Source organism: Temnothorax longispinosus, chromosome 10, assembly GCF_030848805.1.
Source record: "Temnothorax longispinosus isolate EJ_2023e chromosome 10, Tlon_JGU_v1, whole genome shotgun sequence".
In the NCBI taxonomy this organism is placed as follows: domain Eukaryota; kingdom Metazoa; phylum Arthropoda; class Insecta; order Hymenoptera; family Formicidae; genus Temnothorax; species Temnothorax longispinosus.
The window spans coordinates 8244797-8263714 of record NC_092367.1 but is presented as its reverse complement, the minus strand read 5'-3'; the positions used below and the strand labels follow the sequence as shown (position 1 = coordinate 8263714).

The window sequence follows — 18918 nt, the reverse complement described above, 5'->3', positions numbered from 1 at the left end:
TGGCAATCTCACTACGTCATCTAGTGATTTTTTTTCTCTTCCGTAAATCTCAAGCGCAATAATCTGGGGAATCTCGTAATTCTCGCTTCGACCAATGAGCTCCTCGCTTTCAGTCCAACTACGGCGATTGGCCGTCGCGTTGCACGTTGCTGCGACCACGTGACGTTTTACCGCGCCCACGTGCGGGACTTGCGGGAGCTGTTTCTCTGGCCGCGAGGTGCCGCGAGGCAAGGAGAGGTTAAGTGGTCCTTTATCGCGTGTAAGAATGGCCGACGCGTAAGTAAACTTGGATGGCTCGCGAAATCCGGCCGCATCAGCCGACAGCATGATTTCGCGAATGCAAAAATGTCGTACTAATAATCCTCTATGATGCATGCGTATTAGCGAATCCATATTTTTACTTTGAACGAGCGAGCAAACGGGATTGTCAGCTCGAAGTTTGCGAGTGCGTCGTCGTCCCTCACGGGACGACAATATCGTTTACTAATATACGCGTACGCCAGAATGAACTTGTTTCCTATCGATTATAAATTCACTTTACTGTTTGTATATCGCGTGAAATCTAAAAAATTGATTAAATATCGCGATTGACATAACCTAACTTTGGCGAGTGTTTACGTGGTTTATCAAACATGTGTACACTCGAGAGCCTGGCAAAGCTATTCTATACACGCTTGTTTTCCCATGCAGGAAGAAAGAAGTTGCTGTTCCTCCTCCGACCAAGAAACTGCCGGCGGTGCCGGAGTCGGTGTTGAAGAGAAGAAAACGCCGAGAGGCAGTTAAAGCTGCGCGCGTACAAATATCCATTAAGGTAATCATGTTACAACGATTCGACAGCTTATTTCCCTTCTTCTACAACAGAACCTTTCATATTTCTTCGAATAGAAAAAGGATTGTGCGACTAACTCTGATTTTTATTTTGTATTATTTTGCAGCAACGCGCAGATCGCTACAAGAAGAGGAAGCAGATCTTCAAAAGAGCTGAAGAATATGTGAAGGAATACAGGAGGAAGGAGAGGGATGAAATCCGGTTGATGAGACAAGCTAAGAACCGTGGAAATTATTACATTCCCGGCGAAGCGCGTCTTGCATTTGTCATCCGTATTCGGGGGTGAGTATGAGCATGTCGTCGCTGACGTAAGTCATGCCTATCTTTCTTACAAAGAGTCTTCAAGTTGATTCGACTCGATTGTAATGTAATCGCAATTATTCCAGTGTGAACCAAGTGGCTCCCAAGGTACGAAAGGTGTTACAGCTGTTCCGCCTGAAACAGATCAACAATGGTGTTTTCGTGAAATTGAACAAAGCTACGATCAACATGTTGCGCATCGTCGAACCGTACATCACGTGGGGATACCCGAATCTGAAGTCGGTGCGGGAATTGATCTACAAACGTGGCTTTGCCAAGATAAACAAGCAGCGCGTACCGATCACCAGCAACTCCATCATCGAGAAGAAGCTTGGTTAGTGTAAAAGCTGTTCCCTAATATTTCTGCAAATTTATCAGATCGATTGCCCGTAAAATTAACGAGACCGTGAATAGCGCACGTCATATTCTCGGAAAATAGGTCGCTGACGAATCCATGGGAGTCTCGGAAACATACGTATTCTCCTTTCCAGTTTGTCGGAAATTAATAAAGCAATTTTTGTTATCACCTGACTATATAATCGCCATAGTTAGGTGTTTTTCGAATTGATACAAAAACTGTAGTAATTTATACATATGAGTTGATATCGACTTTGCGTAACGGTCGGAGAACAATTTATCGAAAGAAGAAAATTTTATTTTCACACTTAGGTCGATCTAATATCATCTGTACCGAAGACCTGATCCACGAGATATTCACCGTCGGTCCGAAGTTCAAGTTCGCCAGCAACTTCCTATGGCCCTTCAAGGTATGCGCCCTTCAAGATATTAAAAAAAAAAAGGAAAAAAACCATGATATTTTGTACCGCGACATAGGCATGGTTGTAGATTAATCCAGAGTCTATTAACCTCCTACTATGTCGAAGAGCAATACGAGTTTTTCTTGCTGATGAATGATTTTGATATCATAAATTTAAGACGAGCTCAAACATTCTTTTCGATACTTCAAGAACGAGCATTTCGTATCTCGATCACTTTGTTCCTTCGGAAACAACGTTGCGTATCTGTATCAAAAATCATTTCTCGATGCGTTTTCCAGCTTAATACGCCAAACGGTGGGTGGCGTAAGAAGACCAACCATTACGTGGAAGGCGGCGACTTCGGCAACCGAGAGGATAAAGTCAACGAGCTCCTCAGAAGGATGATTTAAGTTTATAGAAATCTTCGTAAATAAAATCTTCGTAAATCCTCTAACTAAACTCGTGTTTCCTGTTGTCAATTATTCACATACACCTGATTAATACGTTACATATGTGCACTAGAAATAGAACAATATTGTAAAACCAAGATATCTAAAAAAAAGTACACTTATTAGTATTTGTAAAATTTCTCTTATATTAAAAATTAAAAGAATTAAGAAATCTTCAAATTCAATATTTCTGAAAGGTATCGTTGAAACGTCGCTTTTTTAATCAATATTTAATCATAAGTTCCTCGATTTGATTCGGAACAAGGAGAGCCCACTCAGCCCCCGGCGGGCACGTTATGTGCACGCCGCGAGTTGCGAGATCGATATCGCGCCATTCCCGGCCCGGCGAGGCACACGCGCGTCGTAGAACGTAACAGTAAGGTTTCGACCAATCGCGTAGCTCGATTCTTACTTCTACGTTTACAGACGGCCGAATCGAGCGACGCGCGTGGTCGAAACCTTACTCTTACTGTTACGTTCTACGGAGAAGTGTGTGTGCCCTTGCTTAAAGGATGCACGCGGGCACTCGGGCACGCAACGGCAGATACGAAAAAAAGGGGGAAAAAAACTGCATTTTTATCGCGCGATACGCCGCATTCGTACGCGATAAGTGCGTAGACTTCAATTAAGAAAAATTAAAGTGGATGACTCAGGCCACGTACGTTCCGTAACGCGCATATGCGCGCATTTTCTATAGTAATTATAACTTATAACACACGGACGACACGTATAACCTATTCGCGCTGTCCGCTCACGTTGCAAAAATGACGAGGAATCGCGAAATCGCTTCGTTATAACGACAGAAATGCAGGAATTGTGAACACTCCGCTCGGAGTATCGGCGAACGAACAGGGTAACGTGTTCGTCTTCTAACACGCGGAAGGCGCGAGTTCGCTTTTAGAGCAGTAAACGAGGTTGGACTACTCGGACCCCAATGTCACGCGTTCCACGTTCGAATCCCTTTGGGCCTCCTTTTTTTCCCCTCACTTTTTTTCCCCGTTTTATTTATCGTTACCAGAAAATATCGCGAAATAAAGCGATATTCCCAAGAACATGTGCTATAAAAAACAATAATTGTGTTACAGGTGAAATTAAACTCTCCGTTCCAATATCCCTGGGTTGAAGCATAGAGATTCAATTTTTCCAGTTGTCTCAATCCTCTTTGTATCCTGCGAACAAGAGAGACAGAGACGGAGAAAAGGGACAGCTCGTCTGACATGTCATTTAGAAGAAGTAAATGCCCGGATAGACCTAGAACAACATCCAAAGTTGACACGATGTTACCCCCTCCCGACTCTGAGCAGCTACAGGATTGTATTAATGACACAGCTCGCGGTAGGTATTCTTACTACTTTCTGTAACTCCACTTCAAGACGGCATTAATGATACCTTTAACTTTTCAATTCAAGCGTCTACTTCAAACGAAGGTATCCTGTTATCAGAAATGGATAGGAGGCAAGACGAGGCGACGGACATTCATCGGTATCCCAATGTTAAAAATAATAAATGTGGTAAGACATCCATTATTCTAGATACGCACGACGAGAATTGTTTACACAAAGATACACGGTTACTTCATACTCAGAGTAACTTGAAGGATTTCATCAATATAGGAATCAATGATCGAAGATCGGGCTGTACAGGCCGACAGATAAATATAGGGAGAGAAAATTTAGATAGCAGAAACGATGTACCTGAATCTGGTAATTCAATTGCCTTGCGCAGTGTAGCAAGCAGTGAAACCAATTTAATATTTGATTGTCTTAATGAAATGAGAAAGACATTTCTAGAGTGTACCCCAAACACATTTTCTGGAAGGAAACTGTTGTCCTCCGTTAAATGTAATAAACCGGAAACGTCGTCTGTGGAAGTGAGAGACACAGACGTCTCGGCAATATCCAGAGACAGTGGTACAAGCATTGTACATAATAATTTATATGGAGAGGACAATGTTCATTTAGTTAATAACAAGAATGTACCTGATAAAAATGAAAGGAATTTCCAGGAGGGCAAAATTAATGATCGCATATCGAGTAATTTTTTCCCATTAACTCACGATGTTAATTTGAAAGAAAAGGGAGAAACTGAGGAAGTCGGGAATCGGATAACTGCACTACCAGCTAAACCAACAAGATCACTGCCTTCGGATTTGAGAGCTTCTGTCGAAGATAAGGACGAGAAAAAGTCGATATTAGTTAAAGATAAGAACAAATTGCCAAGTTCGACGCAATCATTCACGGAGAGTATGCAATTGACGATTGCAGATAACGATCCAAAATCGATGGGAGAAAGTATAGGACTTGTAATTGAGCAACAAGTCGCACCTGACGAGGACACAAGTATGCGGAAGACGGTATCTGAAGTAATAAATGAAAACAATGAGAATGAAGCGATACATCAAGATGTGGCAAGTGAGATAAATGTGGAGAATGACGAACAAAACCCGTTACCTGTAATGCCAAATGTCAAGAGGAAAAGGGGTAGGCCTAGGAAAGTAATAAATGAAAATGATGAGAATGAAGCGACACATCAAGATGTGATGCCAAATGTCAAGAAGAAAAGGGGTAGACCTAGGAAAGTAATAAATGATTCCACGGATCAGAGCACGCTGAACAAATCGAGAGACTGCGATACGTCGCAAGAAATTCCCGATATAAGCGTTGCCGAATCTGTGACACGCAACAAAAGACGGACTAGTAAAATTAAGATTACCAGTACAAGCGACTTAAGCGACTTAAGCGATGAAAGTGATATCGCAGAAGATACAACTTTCGTCAGGAAACGAGGTCGACGACCTGGTTCTGGAGGCCGCGGTCGGGGTCGCGGTCGAGGACGCGGCAGAGGAACATCGCGAAATTCCTTAGATACCAACTACATTCCTAGATCAACACGGAAAGAGCCTGAATCAACGAAAGAGAGTAACAAGATAGATGACACAGACGCAGCTACGGATTCGAACATTGAAAACATTGAAAAAGCTGTAAGTTGCAATATATATTTTAGAGATCTCCGCTACAACATATTAAAGTTATAACGTGAATAATTTAATCAAGACTTTTACTTATAGGAACCATTGGTGACTTGTGCCAAGTGCAATAAGGAAATGCCGAAGAAACAATGGCCTTGGCATAGTTTACATCAACATAATAACATGACTTGGCGAACGGATGAGGAGCCATTGGTAATAAAATATTCGATTGCGCATTGCAGATTTTTATATTATTAATAAATATTTATACGAAAAACAAATTTGTTTATGTATACAGGATTTTGAAAATGACGAAAAATTACTAAAGAGAGTATTGACTTCTACTCTGAAGCAAAAAAAGAGCAAATTTCTGGCTTGTGAACAATGTGACGCTACGAAACGGAGTGTCAACGGTTTTATATCACATCTGCAATTTTGCGGTAAATCCGAAAAAGTAAGCGCAAAAAAGCCTACTTGTTGCGTAACATATATTATGACATGTGGCATTTTACTAAAAGGTTTCTCACCTATCTTATTGCGTTAGGAAAGGGAAGCGTTAATGGTGACATGTCCCATCTGTGAAGCAATTATGATGCCTTCCTCTGTGGAAGTACATGAACGTTTCCACAGGCAACAAGAACATAGTAAAATTAAAGAAGCAAATTTACTAATGGAAAAAACTAAACGGAAAGCGGCAGAAAAGTAGGCACAAAATTTCAATTAAAAATTACTTAAATTACGGTTACTAATAAAGCTATATGTATACATATATTACACGCATATATTTTGTAATTACAGAGCGGTACCAAAGATATTGGAACTCACCGAATCCTTGAAAGAGAAAAATCTAAGCATGGTAATGAATATAAATTCCAATTCACGTTTATATATTAAAATTTTATCTATTTGTCATTTATCATATATATAATATGTATGTTAATATACTGTTAATATATTTAGGACGATGTAATAATACAAACGTCCGAAAAGAAAAAAATACCAAGCACTTGGAAAGTTATGTGGGAAAAGGAATTAGATTCAAACGGTATCGCGTCTTGTAAACAAATAAGATGCACTTTCACGTGCTCCTCTTACGAAACTATCTGCGAACATTACAGTCAATGTGATTTCGCACCACAAGAGGTACGTATCGTATTTCATAATTTTTATTACACTTGAAAGAGTGATGAAATATATGAAAGAACAATATTTCTTTCTTTTCTAGAATTTCATGTGCAGTATTTGCAAATTTGCCGCGGATTCTAGAGATGAGATTGTAAATCATATAGAAGAGGCTCATTCTAGCTACAAGGACGTAGATGAATGTTCCGATTACGAGATGGAGGAAAGTGAGGACTCATATGAGAGTCTGTCCGAATCGTCCGAATATAGTGTAAAACTAAAGTTACGTCGTTCAAAAATAAACTCCGATAGTACAAGTAAGTCGCGAATAGACAAGCCATATTTTACTCTTAATTGGCAAGTTTAACTGGATATATCTCTGAAATTTTAGAGACCTGCAGTAAAAGCAAAAGCACGGCTATCTTAGTCCCGCAATCAACTTATAAACAAGCTTTATGTTGGACTCTGGATTTGTAAGTATGATTAGTTTGCGTGTGTGTTCCAAATATTCTCAAAGTTTAACTTTGATTTTTAACTACAATTCAACTGCTGTACGGTTTATCTTCTATTCACATTAACAAAACTAACTTTTTATTTAAAAATCTTTGATTTATCTACAATTTTGTTGTGACAGCGAGCTGAACAATTATGAACTGGCATTGTTCGAAGATGATGCGCCGAATTGTTTCACGTTATTGGGAGATAGCGATGCCGCAACGTATTTGCCAGAGCAAACGGCTTCGATGGCTTTCAAATGTGTAAGCGTCAATTCATCGGGAAATACAGAGAGTTCTGATGACAATTGGAAACGCATAAATAGGTTCGAGGGTGATACTTGTAAAGGTAATTTACAAGATTTTACTATAAATTTACTATAAATTATGATACATTGAAATATTTAGCAAAGAACCTCTCGGAAAAAAATTCAATTGTAATATTGTTTTAGATGTGTCAACATTTTTCGTCGGCGGTCCTGTATGGGCGTTAGCATGGCTGCCCATTCCATCACCGATGTATTCCAAGAACCCGACGCAATACATCGCAATTAGCACGCATCCCACGATGGAAAGCCAATATACCGTGGGAAAGAAATATTCGGGACCAAACGTCATACAGATATGGGATGTTGGACCTTTAAATCACGAGTAAGTAACTCAAGGCATTACGACCATTTATAAAGTTATTGAAATTACGTTGTATCACGTCTTTTCAGAGTCAACAGCGAAAAAAGATCACCTGTCTTAGCTTATGCGATCGCGCATAACAATGGTACAGTTTGGTGCTTAGAGTGGTGCCCATCAGGATGTTATCAGGATGTCGATCTTGACAATTATAAAATGGATGAAAATAAGCTCAGACGAATGGGATTACTCGCGGCTGCATGCTCCGACGGATGTATAAATATTTATTCGCTACCGTTTGCGGACGAACTTAAATTCGAGAAATCGGAATATAATTCGTGAGTTATATTGTTTTTGATTGCGCATTATCTCTCTTTCCGTTATTCATTAAAATTCTTATGCGATTTTTGCATTTAAGGTGGCCGATTTACAAGACCGATCCGGTAATAACGCTGGTTGTAAATATTCTTACGTATGACGCTGGCAAACAAGACTGGCAGTGCACCAAGCTGTCGTGGACGAAGGGGCACGGACACGAGTAATATATTCGCGATCTAAATAATTTTTCCTACGATTTACGTATCTATTGTGAGAATAATTGTAAATATCTTTTCAGCATCATCGCGGCGGGTTTCACGAACGGTTACATCGGATTGTGGCACCTCACGACTACCTCTCCTTTCTTGCTCACCGAACGAAAGAGTACAAAATTCATAGACGCATTCAAACATTTCTTTGCTCATCATAACGCAATTACCAGTAAGTGAATCTTGTCTCGTTCAAGGGAATGGAAAAAAAATGTATGTGTATAAACGCATTGTCTTGTTCTTTCGCATAGTGGTGGCACTAGTTCCACACAACAAAAACCGATTCCTCGCTTCCGCTAGTGTAGACAAATCGTATAAATTTTGGGATCTGGAAGAGACAGGCATGCCACAAAGTTGTGTAAAGAGGGGCATAGTAGTGAACGGCGTGTGGATGACCAACTGGCCCTGTGCAGTTCTTAGCTTCGACGATGCGATTGGGTAGATATTATTTTATCGCGCGCGAGGATTAAAATAACCGATAAAAGTCACTTCTGACGCGATTATTTCTTCAGGTACCATTATATGCATACCTTGGTGGTGCCAGTGAGAGAATTCGGACACAAGTATTGTCCAATTTTAGCGACCAACTCGCCAACTTATGTAAGAACATCACACATTACCTCTGCTCGTCTCTTTCAGATGACGATCGAGCGTACACTTTCCTAATATAACGTTCGATTTTTCAGGGTCTCGCTGTTTCTGATCATGCTAACGCTATTGCACACGGCACTTTAGCTGGAGAAGTAATGACTGTCTTTCTTCATCAATTGTTGAGTCCAAATGGAGACAAATTATTACCTAAGAAAAGACAGGTAGGAAGTTGTACCTTCTTACATCGTTATATTCGTAATGTAATCAAGTATTTTGTTGTAATACATTTTTATAATTTGTCGCAGTTGAACTCTTTCATCCAGACGGTGGATCTCTTAGAGGAGCAACAACATAGCGATGAAAGTAATGATGAAAAAAGTTCCAAGGAATATTACTACATGCCAGAAACCTATGACAAATGCAAAGATCGTTTTGGTGTTATTTTCCACGATAATTTAACGGTAAGTTGCCAAACGTTTCTCTCGTAATATCTTACATCTTAACGTTAATCAATTTTCTATTTCAGAATTTGAGAAAGAACGTCGCCCGAGGTAAGCTGAAGAATAGTCTGAACAACGACAAGCTGAGGTCTCTCCCTATCGAGCAATTTCCATTTACTTCTGTAAACCGGGTACGCTGGCGAAGATTCTCTCCTATTTTTCCTCGAAATAATTAAAAGCACGTTTCAAGAATCACGGATTTTCCTTGCTCTCGATATAGAAACGTAACTAAATACGAAGCGCTGATAGAAGATAAAATTAATATATATATATATATATATATTTTTTTTTTAGATGACTTGGAATCCAAATGCATGGAGTTATCTGTGGCTCGCGACGGGCTACCAAAGCGGTTTGGTGCGACTGTTGAACATCAGTTCCATGAATTCCAGTTCCATTACAACCCACGAACTCAATACTCGGCTACCGGAGCACGTGAAATCCATGCTCTCTAAAGGAGAACAACTCGATTAAACGCCAGAGTCGGGAATTTCGCGGATCACCCTTTTGTGTATATAAAAAAAAAGATGTATGTGCAAGATGAATGTCGAATAAATTTTTCATCACGTAACGAGACGAATTCTCTCCCGGCTGTGCGGGCGGCACAGATTCTCGACGAGGCGCGTCGTGGAATCTCTCGCTATTGCCGGCCCTGGAGGCCCTGGAACACATCTACATTCATACAAAGCGTGACGTAGCGACGAGGCGTAGCGAGAGAGAGAGAGAGAGAAAAAAAAAGCCGGATACCGGTCAACGGGCGGGATCCAGTGTGGGATCGGAGCGCGTCGGGCGGAGAGCCGCTATCTCGCCGGCCGAGGTTTCTCCTATCGCCGTCTCTCGAAATTGCATCGGGACTGATAAGGCTTCCGACCGGAAGTGCCCGCGAACCCGCGCCGAGCCGCGCCAGTCGAACGGTCTTCCCGACGGTGCGGTAAGTGCGAAAAGAATCTCATTTATTTAACAAGGTCTTGCTTTCGTAGTGACGCATCCGAGCCCGCTGGATCCCCGCGAGGGTTTCCGCGTTATATCTTGCACGCTTCTGGAAGAAATCGCGTCTTTAGAACACGAATATTTGGAACGCACTCCTCTCCACTCGCTTCACTTGCGCATCTTATTACTGTAAAAATGAAATACCGGAAAGCACTTCTGAGCCCGAAACCTGCTCGTATTTTAACACAATTGCATAATAAAATTAAATATAAATTAAGTAAAATTAGATATAGTAAAATTTGAACAATATTATCAAACTAGCAACATCATCCGTTGTTATCTTTATAGTTACAATTATATAATGTTGCTAGTTTAATAAAGGTCTTGAAATTTTATTTTAAATTGAGATTGGGTGCAAGAACAATCCTTGGATGATGCATGATTTTCTTCTAATAAATCGTGTAAGAACGTTAAAGGAGCGATTTCCTTAAAAATTATTTAGAAGGGGGAAAAATTGTGTGACCGAAGATACTTGAAAAATATCGATAAGAAGCCAACGCCACAAAGAGAGCCTTGGAAATCTCTCTTCGCGATGCATCCGAGGATTAGAATGAGCCGGCTCATTTTCGATGCAACGCAAATGACGATCAGTTTTTCTTTTTTTCCAACGCGCAGAAGATGGGTCTCAACCCCATGAAATGGAAAACGAGAAGTATCATGCACGGCGTTCTAGGCGTTCTGCTTCTCTACACGCTGTTTGTTTATAAGAAGAAGCATCAAGTGATGTTCGAGGGCATCATAAATAAGTCGGATCCCAGATTGGTGTGGGAGTTCGTAGCCGATTTTAGCAACATGAAAAAATTGAACCCAACAATGTAAGTAAGGAATCGGACAATACCCTGAGGTACGCAGTTGGAAATGTTGTGTATCACTGTTAGGAATTATGCTGTATTAAAATTTTTGTGTTAAATGCTCATTCATGTAAACTTAATATTTTTGTTATGTAAATTAAATTGTTTTTCTGTGATTTTTTAATTTAAAATCAATTCAAAATGTAAAGTTAAAAACGATTTTTTTAAATGTTAATGTAACACACTTTGCACATAGTCTAACTTTTACTCGCATTATTTTAATCAAAAGTTTGTAAATATACATTTGTAAAGAGTAAAAGTAACTTTCTTTTTACGTTTATTTTATTAAAAAATGTTAATTTTACACAAAATTAACTTAATGAAGATCGCATTTATTGAAATATTAACGTAGTATCATTATCATCATTAAACATATTAATATTATGTTAAATTAATACAAAAATTTGAGTGTGGACCATTTGAGACGTGCGATATGTGTATAAAATTCAACGCAAATTTGCCCACCGTGCATAGAAACGATCAATATTATTACATTAATAAAAAGAAGAGGAAATAAGAGGAAGAGATAAAAACGAAAGAAAGGAAATATACATGTATGCTCCATATTTTGATTCTTTTATCTTCGAGATACAGAGAGAGAGAGAGATGTGAAACGACGCAGATCATTTTAATTCGATAGGGAAGAATGATATATGTTGTGCAGCTTTTTCCTCAATCGATCAGCATTTGATTTATTTGAATTCAGAGAGGATTTTAGCGTGATCGACGAGGGTGGGAATTACGAACATTGGAAATACTCCGTGCGGTACACCGAACATCTAAGTCACCTGCCGATGATCCGTAACGTGGCACACGGGCACTACGCCGTCAAGCCGGACGACAACGGCTACGTCATCAGTTCCAGGCATCTAACTTGCTTCCTCTTCGACCTCTACTGTTGTAAGTGGACACCGCACGCACGGTGGATCTCGCTCGCACTATGCCTAAATCAACAAACGCAGTCAATTTTTCTTCCGTCTCGCACCAATTATTCCGTATAAATCGCTGACGCAGTTATGCAGACTCGCTCAAACGTTTCAGAAATTTTATAAGATTTTCAGAATGCAATGAGGAAGAAAGAGCAAGCGTGCAAACGTATGAGAACGAATCTTTGTAGCTTAGAAAAACGCGAATGATATATGTTCCTAAACTACGTAGTCGTGCCATAAATTCTGTTTCTAAGAAAGATTGAAAAGTATTAAATGAGATGAATTAAAATAAATTAAATAAGTTTGAACCCTGACTGAAGAAATTCATGAAGACAAGAGGTGGACATTTTTTATAGACGTTATGGCTATTTTTATTTTGTAATTTATTAATTCAATAAAACGAATTTGCATTTTGTGCCACGCTTTTTATTTTAGTTAATAAAATGAACTTATTTCTCTAAGGAACAGAATTTGTGACTATAAACGAGTAATATATTCCTGATAAACTTTTAGCCACGATTCTTGCGCAATTCTTAAAATGCGCGATCGATTCTCGTAAAGTAAGAAGCAAAATAAATGCTATTCAACGATCGCTCTTGGAAACATCCTGGAACTATTTTTGAACGATCAACTCTCGTTCGCGTGTGCGCCTTGTACTTCGACGTGTCTTTCAGCTCCGACCGTATAAACTCAACGTCACGGTGCCGAGACTAATCGGATTTATTCTAATCGCGCTGTTTTGCTTTTCCAGTGGAGTCCGTTTCGCAATTCAGATTCGACACGGACGGCGCGGAGGACACGAGATGCATCGAGACCGTGCAATACGAGTGCCCGATCGCGTTTTCGCCACTGTGTCGGAGGGAAGTCATGTACCAGCGAGAGGAGATCCTGAAGAGGCTGAAGCTGGAGTTCGCTGTCGGCAACAGCAGAGAAAACTAGGAACGTCGACTATGCGAGATATTGTGCTTACAGCTTGCGGAATCCCCCTTTTTTTTATTTTAAGAAAACTGGCATTTTATGAATGTTTTAATATGATTAAATAATAATGTAAAATTTATATTTTAAGTGTTAAGCGCGTTATATCTTCTTTTTCTTCAAGTAACTCGACATCGACTTGATGGATTGTTACGTATATGAACTTTTGTGTTTTCTTGCGATCGAGAATTGAATGGAAGCTATAAGGAAAATGCGTTTTACATTCTACAATTCACATTTTAATTTTAGGGGATTTTTCTAATTCTACATGCTGCGCATTTCAGTGTATTTTAATAATGTATTTTATATATATTATAATAAATATAATGTATATTACATTTTTTAAAATGTTTTTATTGCGGCACATAGAATGATTTCGACCAAAATTCAATTAACTTAGGTGGTTTCGATTAATTTTATATCAACTAACACTTGTATAATTTTATTAACATATGGATAGTATTGGATAGAATGATTAATTTCTTGATATTGCATGGATTGTATTTCATTATTGTTTATCATCGAAAATATGGATAATTTCGCCTCAAACAATTTTGCCGATTAAATTAATCAGCAATTAACTTATCAAGTAATATTTGTACTATTTCATAAATAGATTTGTTAATCTTTTGTTGTTTAATATACGAAAAATTAGCCGCGACAATTAATGGTTTCTTACAAAGTTTAAAATTTTTTTATAAAATCGTTTTGTATCTCGTACGAAAACTTTTGAAGCATTTTGCAATTGAAATCGACAATCAAATAATTGTAATTCATTAATTATTTTTACATTTGCGCAATTAACCGACAAAAATAAATTAAACAAAGTTATTTTCGCTCACGAAATTATTTGTATTTTGCATAAAGAGTTTTGAAGTAAGCGAATGATTGAAAACATTCAAATAATTTAAATTGAATATTTTTAAATTATGTAACTAGCCGACTATCCACTAAATTTATTCGAATGATACAATTCGCTGTTTCGCGGCGATCTATACGCAATCTAGTATGACCAACGTGTAAGCGCAAAATCTCCGATAGGAAAACGGCGGAAAAAAACGGAGTACGGAATATATAAAAGGGAGAGAGAGAGAGATATAGAAAGAGAAAAAAGAGGATAGAGGATAGATCTGGAAGATCAACAGTTTATCGAAAACACCGCGGACGTGAAGGCTCAACGTGCGAGTTAGCGAGGGACGAGTGTTTTCGCGGAAGTTTTGTACTCCGACTCGCGTCTCCGTAAACGCTTGACAGTGTCCGTTCGACGCACGTATTTACGTTCCAGGCAGCCGCAAGCATGTCCAATAAATTCGACACGTAAGTGGCCCGTTCTCGCCCGCGGGCGTTACTCTTCGAGGTTAGACGCACACGCGTTCGAGCGCACCGCGCACCAGCGGGATGAGCGGGATCTCGACGGGGGTTGGGAATCACTCGGGACAAACGTCCCCCCCGTCCGTCGCGTTTCGTCCGCACGAGCGTTCCCGTCCGGGCGGCGAGAGTCCCGTCCCGATCCTCGACGACGGAGAGGATAACATATTTGTAACCGACACCATTTAGGATTCTTGTTGACGTGGATAGAATGTTTATCGATTTCGCATTGATGTGAAAAGAAAAAAAAATAAAAGAAATTAAAGATCAGGAACGGCGACTCGGGGTAGAAATTTTACTGCGAGCGATTTTGCCGATTAATCGGATCGAGGTGACCCCTAATTTAATATACGAAAACGGGTGCTTGGGGTATACAAATTAATATTTCTGTTATGCTTGACTCATAAATTGTGACAGCGCTTACAGATTGAAGGCCACCGAGGACAGCGGAGACGAGGAGTCTCAATCAAAGGATAATCAAAAGGTGGAGAAGGGTCCATTAGTGAGTAGAGAGTGAGAGTCTTGTCTGTGGACGCACACCGAGATGTTGGCGTCGATGTAAACCTGACGATTGACCGTATGTCCGCCTTTGCAGCCTCCAATAGAGATAAGTCCAAACGAGCACAAGCTGCAGTACGCTTACGCGCTGTGGTACAGCCGGCGTAGCCCTGGCAAACAGACCAGCATACAGAGCTACGACCAGAATCTAAAGCTGGTCGGCAGGTTCGCAAGCGTGGAGCAATTCTGGGGTCTTTACAGTCACTTAGTACGACCGTCGGATCTCACGACGCACACAGACTTCCATCTTTTCAAAGTCGGCATAAAACCCATGTGGGAGGTAAGCAATATTCTGCCCGTTTTCCATTCAATGGCTGAACACAGCCTCTGCTTAGCGAAGCGAAAGGTAGTAATTAAGTGTAATTGGTTGGATCCAAAGGTAAGAACCAATCACATTCAATTGCTAACTTTCGCTTCGCTAAGCAGAGGTTCGGCTGAACACAGCCAATATGCGTGAATATTATTTGTCAAATTTATCGCTCGTTCTCACTTCTTCTAGGACGAGGCGAATCAAAAGGGCGGCAAGTGGATAGTGAGACTACGAAAGGGTTTAGTTTCCAGGTGCTGGGAAAATCTTATATTGGCAATTTTAGGAGAGCAATTTATGGTAGGGGAAGAAATATGCGGCGCGGTTGTGTCCATAAGATTTCAGGTAGGCGAGACGTGCTTGCTTTTAGTTTTTAGTCAAATACAAAAGTTCTTTTCATCTCAATCGGTCAATTTGATAGGAGGATATAATCTGTGTGTGGAACAAGACGGCGTCGGATGTGACGATAACTGCGCGGATTAGGGATACCTTGAGAAGAGTATTACATCTTCCACCTACTGCCTCTATGGAGTATAAAACCCACAATGAGAGTTTGAAGAATGTACACCGACTCTAAAGTTGTATAAATTTCGAGAACGAGACGTATTATACAACTTTCCTGACAGACTTACGGGTAATTTAAACGGTTCGACATCGAAGATTATTTCGATTCGAAGAGAAAAAAACTTCTTTTCTCTAATCACGTTACGTTTTCTGAAAATACAGCCGACTCTTATTGCTTCCCAGAGGATCACATTTGACAGAAAGTAAATGAGACATGCGAGTACTGGGAAACATCCACTTGACGATACACTTCATTCACAAGTGTCTGTGTTGTAACTTATGTAAATAATGAATATACATTGATCATAAATAAATAAAATGGCCTTATTTCCAAGGCGTGAAGAAAAAATTTGTGGCTCCTTGGTCAGCGAGTAGTCTCACATATCTCGTCTTTTCCCAATCTCGCGAAAGCACGTTTCTTAAAACAATGGTTGCCCTCTTCTAAAATTAATTTTAAATTTTCTTTATGTAAAGAACGGTCAGGAGACAGATATGCTCTATCTCTCTAGACGTTGCAAGTATTTTTAATTGGAATTATTATTTTATTGTGAATTATTATGTTATGCATGTGACATGGTACTTTTGTACACAAGATTGTAACGGATAATAGAAAATTAAAAAAAAAAGAGAATTGTTCATTCAGATATTTTTAATATTTAAAGTTTGATCCAATTTTATATACAGGAAGACCCTTACCTAGCTGTACATGAGATCATGGCAATTAGAATATATAAAATGATCGTGATTATGAATGGCGAAATATATCACAATGATTATATATACAACATAAAGATGCAAAGTCATATAAACTAGCGATATGAACGTCAACAAACGTTCTTGTGTCATTACATTACGTCGTTTATAAAGGACATGTACAATTTATCCTCGGTATATATACATGTTTTAAATAATAAAATTACATTAGTTTCCCAGTAGGCCTGGAGATGTATAGTTCACGAGCCAGAACATCTCTTATTATACGTTTTGATCGAGACCACCTTGCTTTAAAATAGGGTAGGATATTTCTTATGATATAATATATTATATTATAAAGTTTACATGTGTATACGAAAAATATATGACAGAAATATTTACTATTTATGCTATATATATATATATATATATATATATATATAATTATATATATGTATATATATACACACGTATAAAATTATAATATAATTATTATCAAAAACAAATATCAGTATCTTGGTCAATACAATGTTGAAATTTGTCATTTGTAGACTAGAATCGAGTACATTTCATAAGGAGGCCTAATTTAACGAAGTCTTGTATTAATTGTGCTTTTATCCTACGATTCTCTATCCTGTGTACAAAGGTTTGTTTGTATAAAAATCTAAGGATTATAGTCCTAAAACGATATTTGCAACCATACCTGCAACAAAAAAGTTATTGCAATTTTGTATACAAGTATATTGTATATATAATTGCATACTTACCTAATACAAATGAGAATATTAATTTAAAATTTACAGAGAGATGGAGGTAAGCAGGCATTCTATGATTTTGTTCTCCTTCAGTGGGTAGGAGTAGTCCAATTATGCATATAATTCCTGTGATAAGCGCTACGTAATTTGTTCCTCCTAAAATATAATTCATGACTATTAACGCACTGTTAATTTGTTTGAAGATAGCGTGATCAACAGAGAATCCATATGTCAATCTTTTATTTATATACTGGTTTAAACTTTGCAAATAAAAGTTATTTGCATAGAAATATAAAATTTCTATTACTTTGCTCAAATATATAAACAGATCTTGTGATTTATCGAAAACGTTCGAGTTCAGTTTAAAGCAGTCTTGTAAATATTTACTCACTATCCATCGTTTTATTTCGGCTTATAAGCGCATAGGATTCTTGTTGCCTAGTTTCGTTTATTGGAAGTTGTTGAAACATATCTGGATCTGGTGTCGCTCTCCCAGCTGTATCCATCACTCCAGGAAGTAGTCTAGCTTCTACATCCCTTTTCCCAATTACCTAGCAGGATTGATTTGAGTTTAGACTCCCCAAATACACAAGTGCCTCTTCCGATCACGTAACGTTATAAATATTACCTGCTTATTAGGATATTCGTGCATGAGTATCCTGAATTTGTCGACCACATTGCAGTTACTTGCCAAAATCGCCGTATGTCTGACAACAATGTCGACACACGAGCTAGGTTTTATCACACCCTCTGGATCAACCACCTGATATTTGTATGGCGCGGTACACAAGACTGGAACAACAAAGAGTTATTAAAGGGACACAGGGTCAAAGTTTTAAAGACACATCTGCCAGAAGAAGAAGAAGACAGACAGTTACCTCTGAATTTTACAGGGAATTCATATGGGTTATACAAAGTTAACACTTGCTTGTGGGTGGACTGGTCGTCCAGGTAGAACGTGATGCTTTGCGGAAACACAAAGATTGGAAATTTCCGAGGCGTGGCCGCTAACGACATTGTTCTGCCTTGATCCTAAGCTACCCATACACCTGCAAAGATGCAATATACTCGGTTACACGGGCATTCGTCGCCTCGATTTACATATCTTCCTGCGCTTTTTTTTCAGTTACAAAATCACAAAACTATCGAGGCCGCTCTTTTTTACACGCGTTCGGCTGATTATGAAATATCCAATTCTATAACCCGACTCCCACGTATAACACTCATGCATTATGCATCGCGAGAAGTGTGGCGCAAAGCTTACGGAGTCGCGAGTTACGCATTTAAAGGCAACGAACTGGTGTGTACGCCAATTTGTAGAATTAAACGAACTTGACAAGAATTCGTACCGAATTTCCGCGACTTAAATTAAATACCAGCCGATATCGGCTGATCGTCGAATTGAACCGTCACTGGTCGCGACGCACGGCGAAATCGCGCGACTCTTTTGTGCGGAAACGAGTGACCTTTTCTCGCGATCGGGCCTCACATCGCGTCAAAATGGAATGCAGTAAAAAAAGCTTATACATATGCAAAATATTTACAAACAATTGAGTATCCCGTGACACATCGCTGTAGCTCGGCCACAAGCACACAGAGGCCGCGGTCGCCGCGGACGCGCGTCTCCGCGCCGCACGCACGCACGGACGATTTCCTAGGGACTTTAGCTCTAGTGACGATTTCGCGCCTAGAAAACGGACCTG

General features: G+C 39.3%; 5 protein-coding genes across 15 annotated transcripts; 4 read left to right on the top strand and 1 right to left on the bottom strand.

The window, feature by feature from the left end:
- The first annotated feature begins 123 nt into the window (after positions 1-123).
- Positions 124-2346, top strand: Rpl7 (ribosomal protein L7). Its single transcript, XM_071790198.1, has 6 exons — positions 124-276; positions 691-811; positions 936-1111; positions 1216-1463; positions 1799-1896; positions 2187-2346. Exons 1-6 carry the CDS (start codon positions 266-268, stop codon positions 2295-2297), a joined length of 765 nt encoding a protein of 254 aa, XP_071646299.1. The 5' UTR covers positions 124-265; the 3' UTR covers positions 2298-2346.
- A 463-nt stretch (positions 2347-2809) lies between these two features.
- Positions 2810-9796, top strand: LOC139820150 (uncharacterized). 5 transcript variants are annotated; one of them, XM_071790170.1, is made up of 22 exons: positions 2810-2994; positions 3422-3671; positions 3746-3847; positions 3950-5316; positions 5404-5517; positions 5603-5758; positions 5849-6006; positions 6103-6160; positions 6265-6447; positions 6530-6743; positions 6818-6899; positions 7061-7269; positions 7373-7571; positions 7640-7885; positions 7966-8085; positions 8164-8306; positions 8386-8572; positions 8647-8734; positions 8821-8946; positions 9031-9186; positions 9252-9356; positions 9520-9796. In XM_071790170.1, the coding sequence occupies exons 2-22, from the start codon at positions 3554-3556 to the stop codon at positions 9697-9699; spliced, it is 4311 nt and encodes a 1436-aa protein (XP_071646271.1). In that variant the 5' UTR covers positions 2810-2994; positions 3422-3553; the 3' UTR covers positions 9700-9796. The 5 variants fall into 5 exon arrangements, with proteins under 5 accessions (XP_071646271.1, XP_071646272.1, XP_071646270.1 ...); XM_071790171.1 differs by having other exon boundaries at positions 2810-3032; XM_071790169.1 differs by lacking the exon at positions 2810-2994 and adding an exon at positions 3040-3189.
- A 138-nt stretch (positions 9797-9934) lies between these two features.
- LOC139820164 (uncharacterized) lies at positions 9935-13308 on the top strand. The gene is made up of 4 exons (XM_071790197.1): positions 9935-10156; positions 10831-11030; positions 11773-11966; positions 12747-13308. Exons 2-4 carry the CDS (start codon positions 10834-10836, stop codon positions 12932-12934), a joined length of 579 nt encoding a protein of 192 aa, XP_071646298.1. The 5' UTR covers positions 9935-10156; positions 10831-10833; the 3' UTR covers positions 12935-13308.
- A 737-nt stretch (positions 13309-14045) lies between these two features.
- On the top strand, positions 14046-16101 carry LOC139820162 (eukaryotic translation initiation factor 4E type 2). 4 transcript variants are annotated; one of them, XR_011733918.1, is made up of 6 exons: positions 14046-14287; positions 14756-14840; positions 14934-15176; positions 15396-15548; positions 15625-15837; positions 15951-16101. XR_011733918.1 is itself a non-coding variant. In XM_071790192.1 (5 exons), exons 1-5 carry the CDS (start codon positions 14268-14270, stop codon positions 15778-15780), a joined length of 657 nt encoding a protein of 218 aa, XP_071646293.1. In that variant the 5' UTR covers positions 14046-14267; the 3' UTR covers positions 15781-16101. The 4 variants fall into 4 exon arrangements, 1 of the variants encoding a protein (XP_071646293.1); XR_011733917.1 differs by having other exon boundaries at positions 15625-15849; positions 15930-16101; XR_011733916.1 differs by having other exon boundaries at positions 14047-14287; positions 15930-16101.
- A 297-nt stretch (positions 16102-16398) lies between these two features.
- Positions 16399-18912, bottom strand: LOC139820163 (motile sperm domain-containing protein 1). 4 transcript variants are annotated; one of them, XM_071790195.1, is made up of 6 exons: positions 18764-18912; positions 18094-18264; positions 17844-18007; positions 17607-17766; positions 17228-17371; positions 16399-17163 (listed from the first exon to the last, which is right to left on the bottom strand). In XM_071790195.1, the coding sequence occupies exons 2-6, from the start codon at positions 18230-18232 to the stop codon at positions 17132-17134; spliced, it is 639 nt and encodes a 212-aa protein (XP_071646296.1). In that variant the 5' UTR covers positions 18233-18264; positions 18764-18912; the 3' UTR covers positions 16399-17131. The 4 variants fall into 4 exon arrangements, with proteins under 4 accessions (XP_071646296.1, XP_071646295.1, XP_071646297.1 ...); XM_071790194.1 differs by having other exon boundaries at positions 18760-18909; XM_071790196.1 differs by lacking the exon at positions 18764-18912 and adding an exon at positions 18565-18751 and having other exon boundaries at positions 17262-17371.
- Between the last annotated feature and the right edge of the window lie 6 nt (positions 18913-18918).

Excerpts from the sequence above, each read along its gene's own strand:
- Rpl7 (XM_071790198.1), top strand. Across the intron at positions 1,464-1,798 it reads CATCATCGAGAAGAAGCTTG|GTCGATCTAATATCATCTGT; the intron begins GTTAGTGTAAAA and ends TTTCACACTTAG. Across the intron at positions 1,897-2,186 it reads ACTTCCTATGGCCCTTCAAG|CTTAATACGCCAAACGGTGG; the intron begins GTATGCGCCCTT and ends TGCGTTTTCCAG.
- LOC139820162 (XM_071790192.1), top strand. The coding sequence starts at position 14,268 with ATGTCCAATAAATTCGACAC. Across the intron at positions 14,841-14,933 it reads AGGTGGAGAAGGGTCCATTA|CCTCCAATAGAGATAAGTCC; the intron begins GTGAGTAGAGAG and ends CCGCCTTTGCAG. Across the intron at positions 15,177-15,395 it reads GCATAAAACCCATGTGGGAG|GACGAGGCGAATCAAAAGGG; the intron begins GTAAGCAATATT and ends CACTTCTTCTAG.
- LOC139820150 (XM_071790170.1), top strand. The coding sequence starts at position 3,554 with ATGTCATTTAGAAGAAGTAAATGCCCGGATAGACCTAGAACAACATCC. Across the intron at positions 8,735-8,820 it reads CGACCAACTCGCCAACTTAT|GGTCTCGCTGTTTCTGATCA; the intron begins GTAAGAACATCA and ends TCGATTTTTCAG. Across the intron at positions 8,947-9,030 it reads TATTACCTAAGAAAAGACAG|TTGAACTCTTTCATCCAGAC; the intron begins GTAGGAAGTTGT and ends AATTTGTCGCAG.
- LOC139820163 (XM_071790195.1), bottom strand. The coding sequence starts at position 18,232 with ATGTCGTTAGCGGCCACGCCTCGGAAATTTCCAATCTTTGTGTTTCCG. Across the intron at positions 17,372-17,606 it reads CCGAAATAAAACGATGGATA|GAGGAACAAATTACGTAGCG; the intron begins GTGAGTAAATAT and ends ATTATATTTTAG. Across the intron at positions 17,164-17,227 it reads AATATTCTCATTTGTATTAG|GTATGGTTGCAAATATCGTT; the intron begins GTAAGTATGCAA and ends TTTTTGTTGCAG.
- LOC139820164 (XM_071790197.1), top strand. The coding sequence starts at position 10,834 with ATGGGTCTCAACCCCATGAAATGGAAAACGAGAAGTATCATGCACGGC. Across the intron at positions 11,031-11,772 it reads AAAAAATTGAACCCAACAAT|AGAGGATTTTAGCGTGATCG; the intron begins GTAAGTAAGGAA and ends ATTTGAATTCAG. Across the intron at positions 11,967-12,746 it reads CCTCTTCGACCTCTACTGTT|TGGAGTCCGTTTCGCAATTC; the intron begins GTAAGTGGACAC and ends TTGCTTTTCCAG.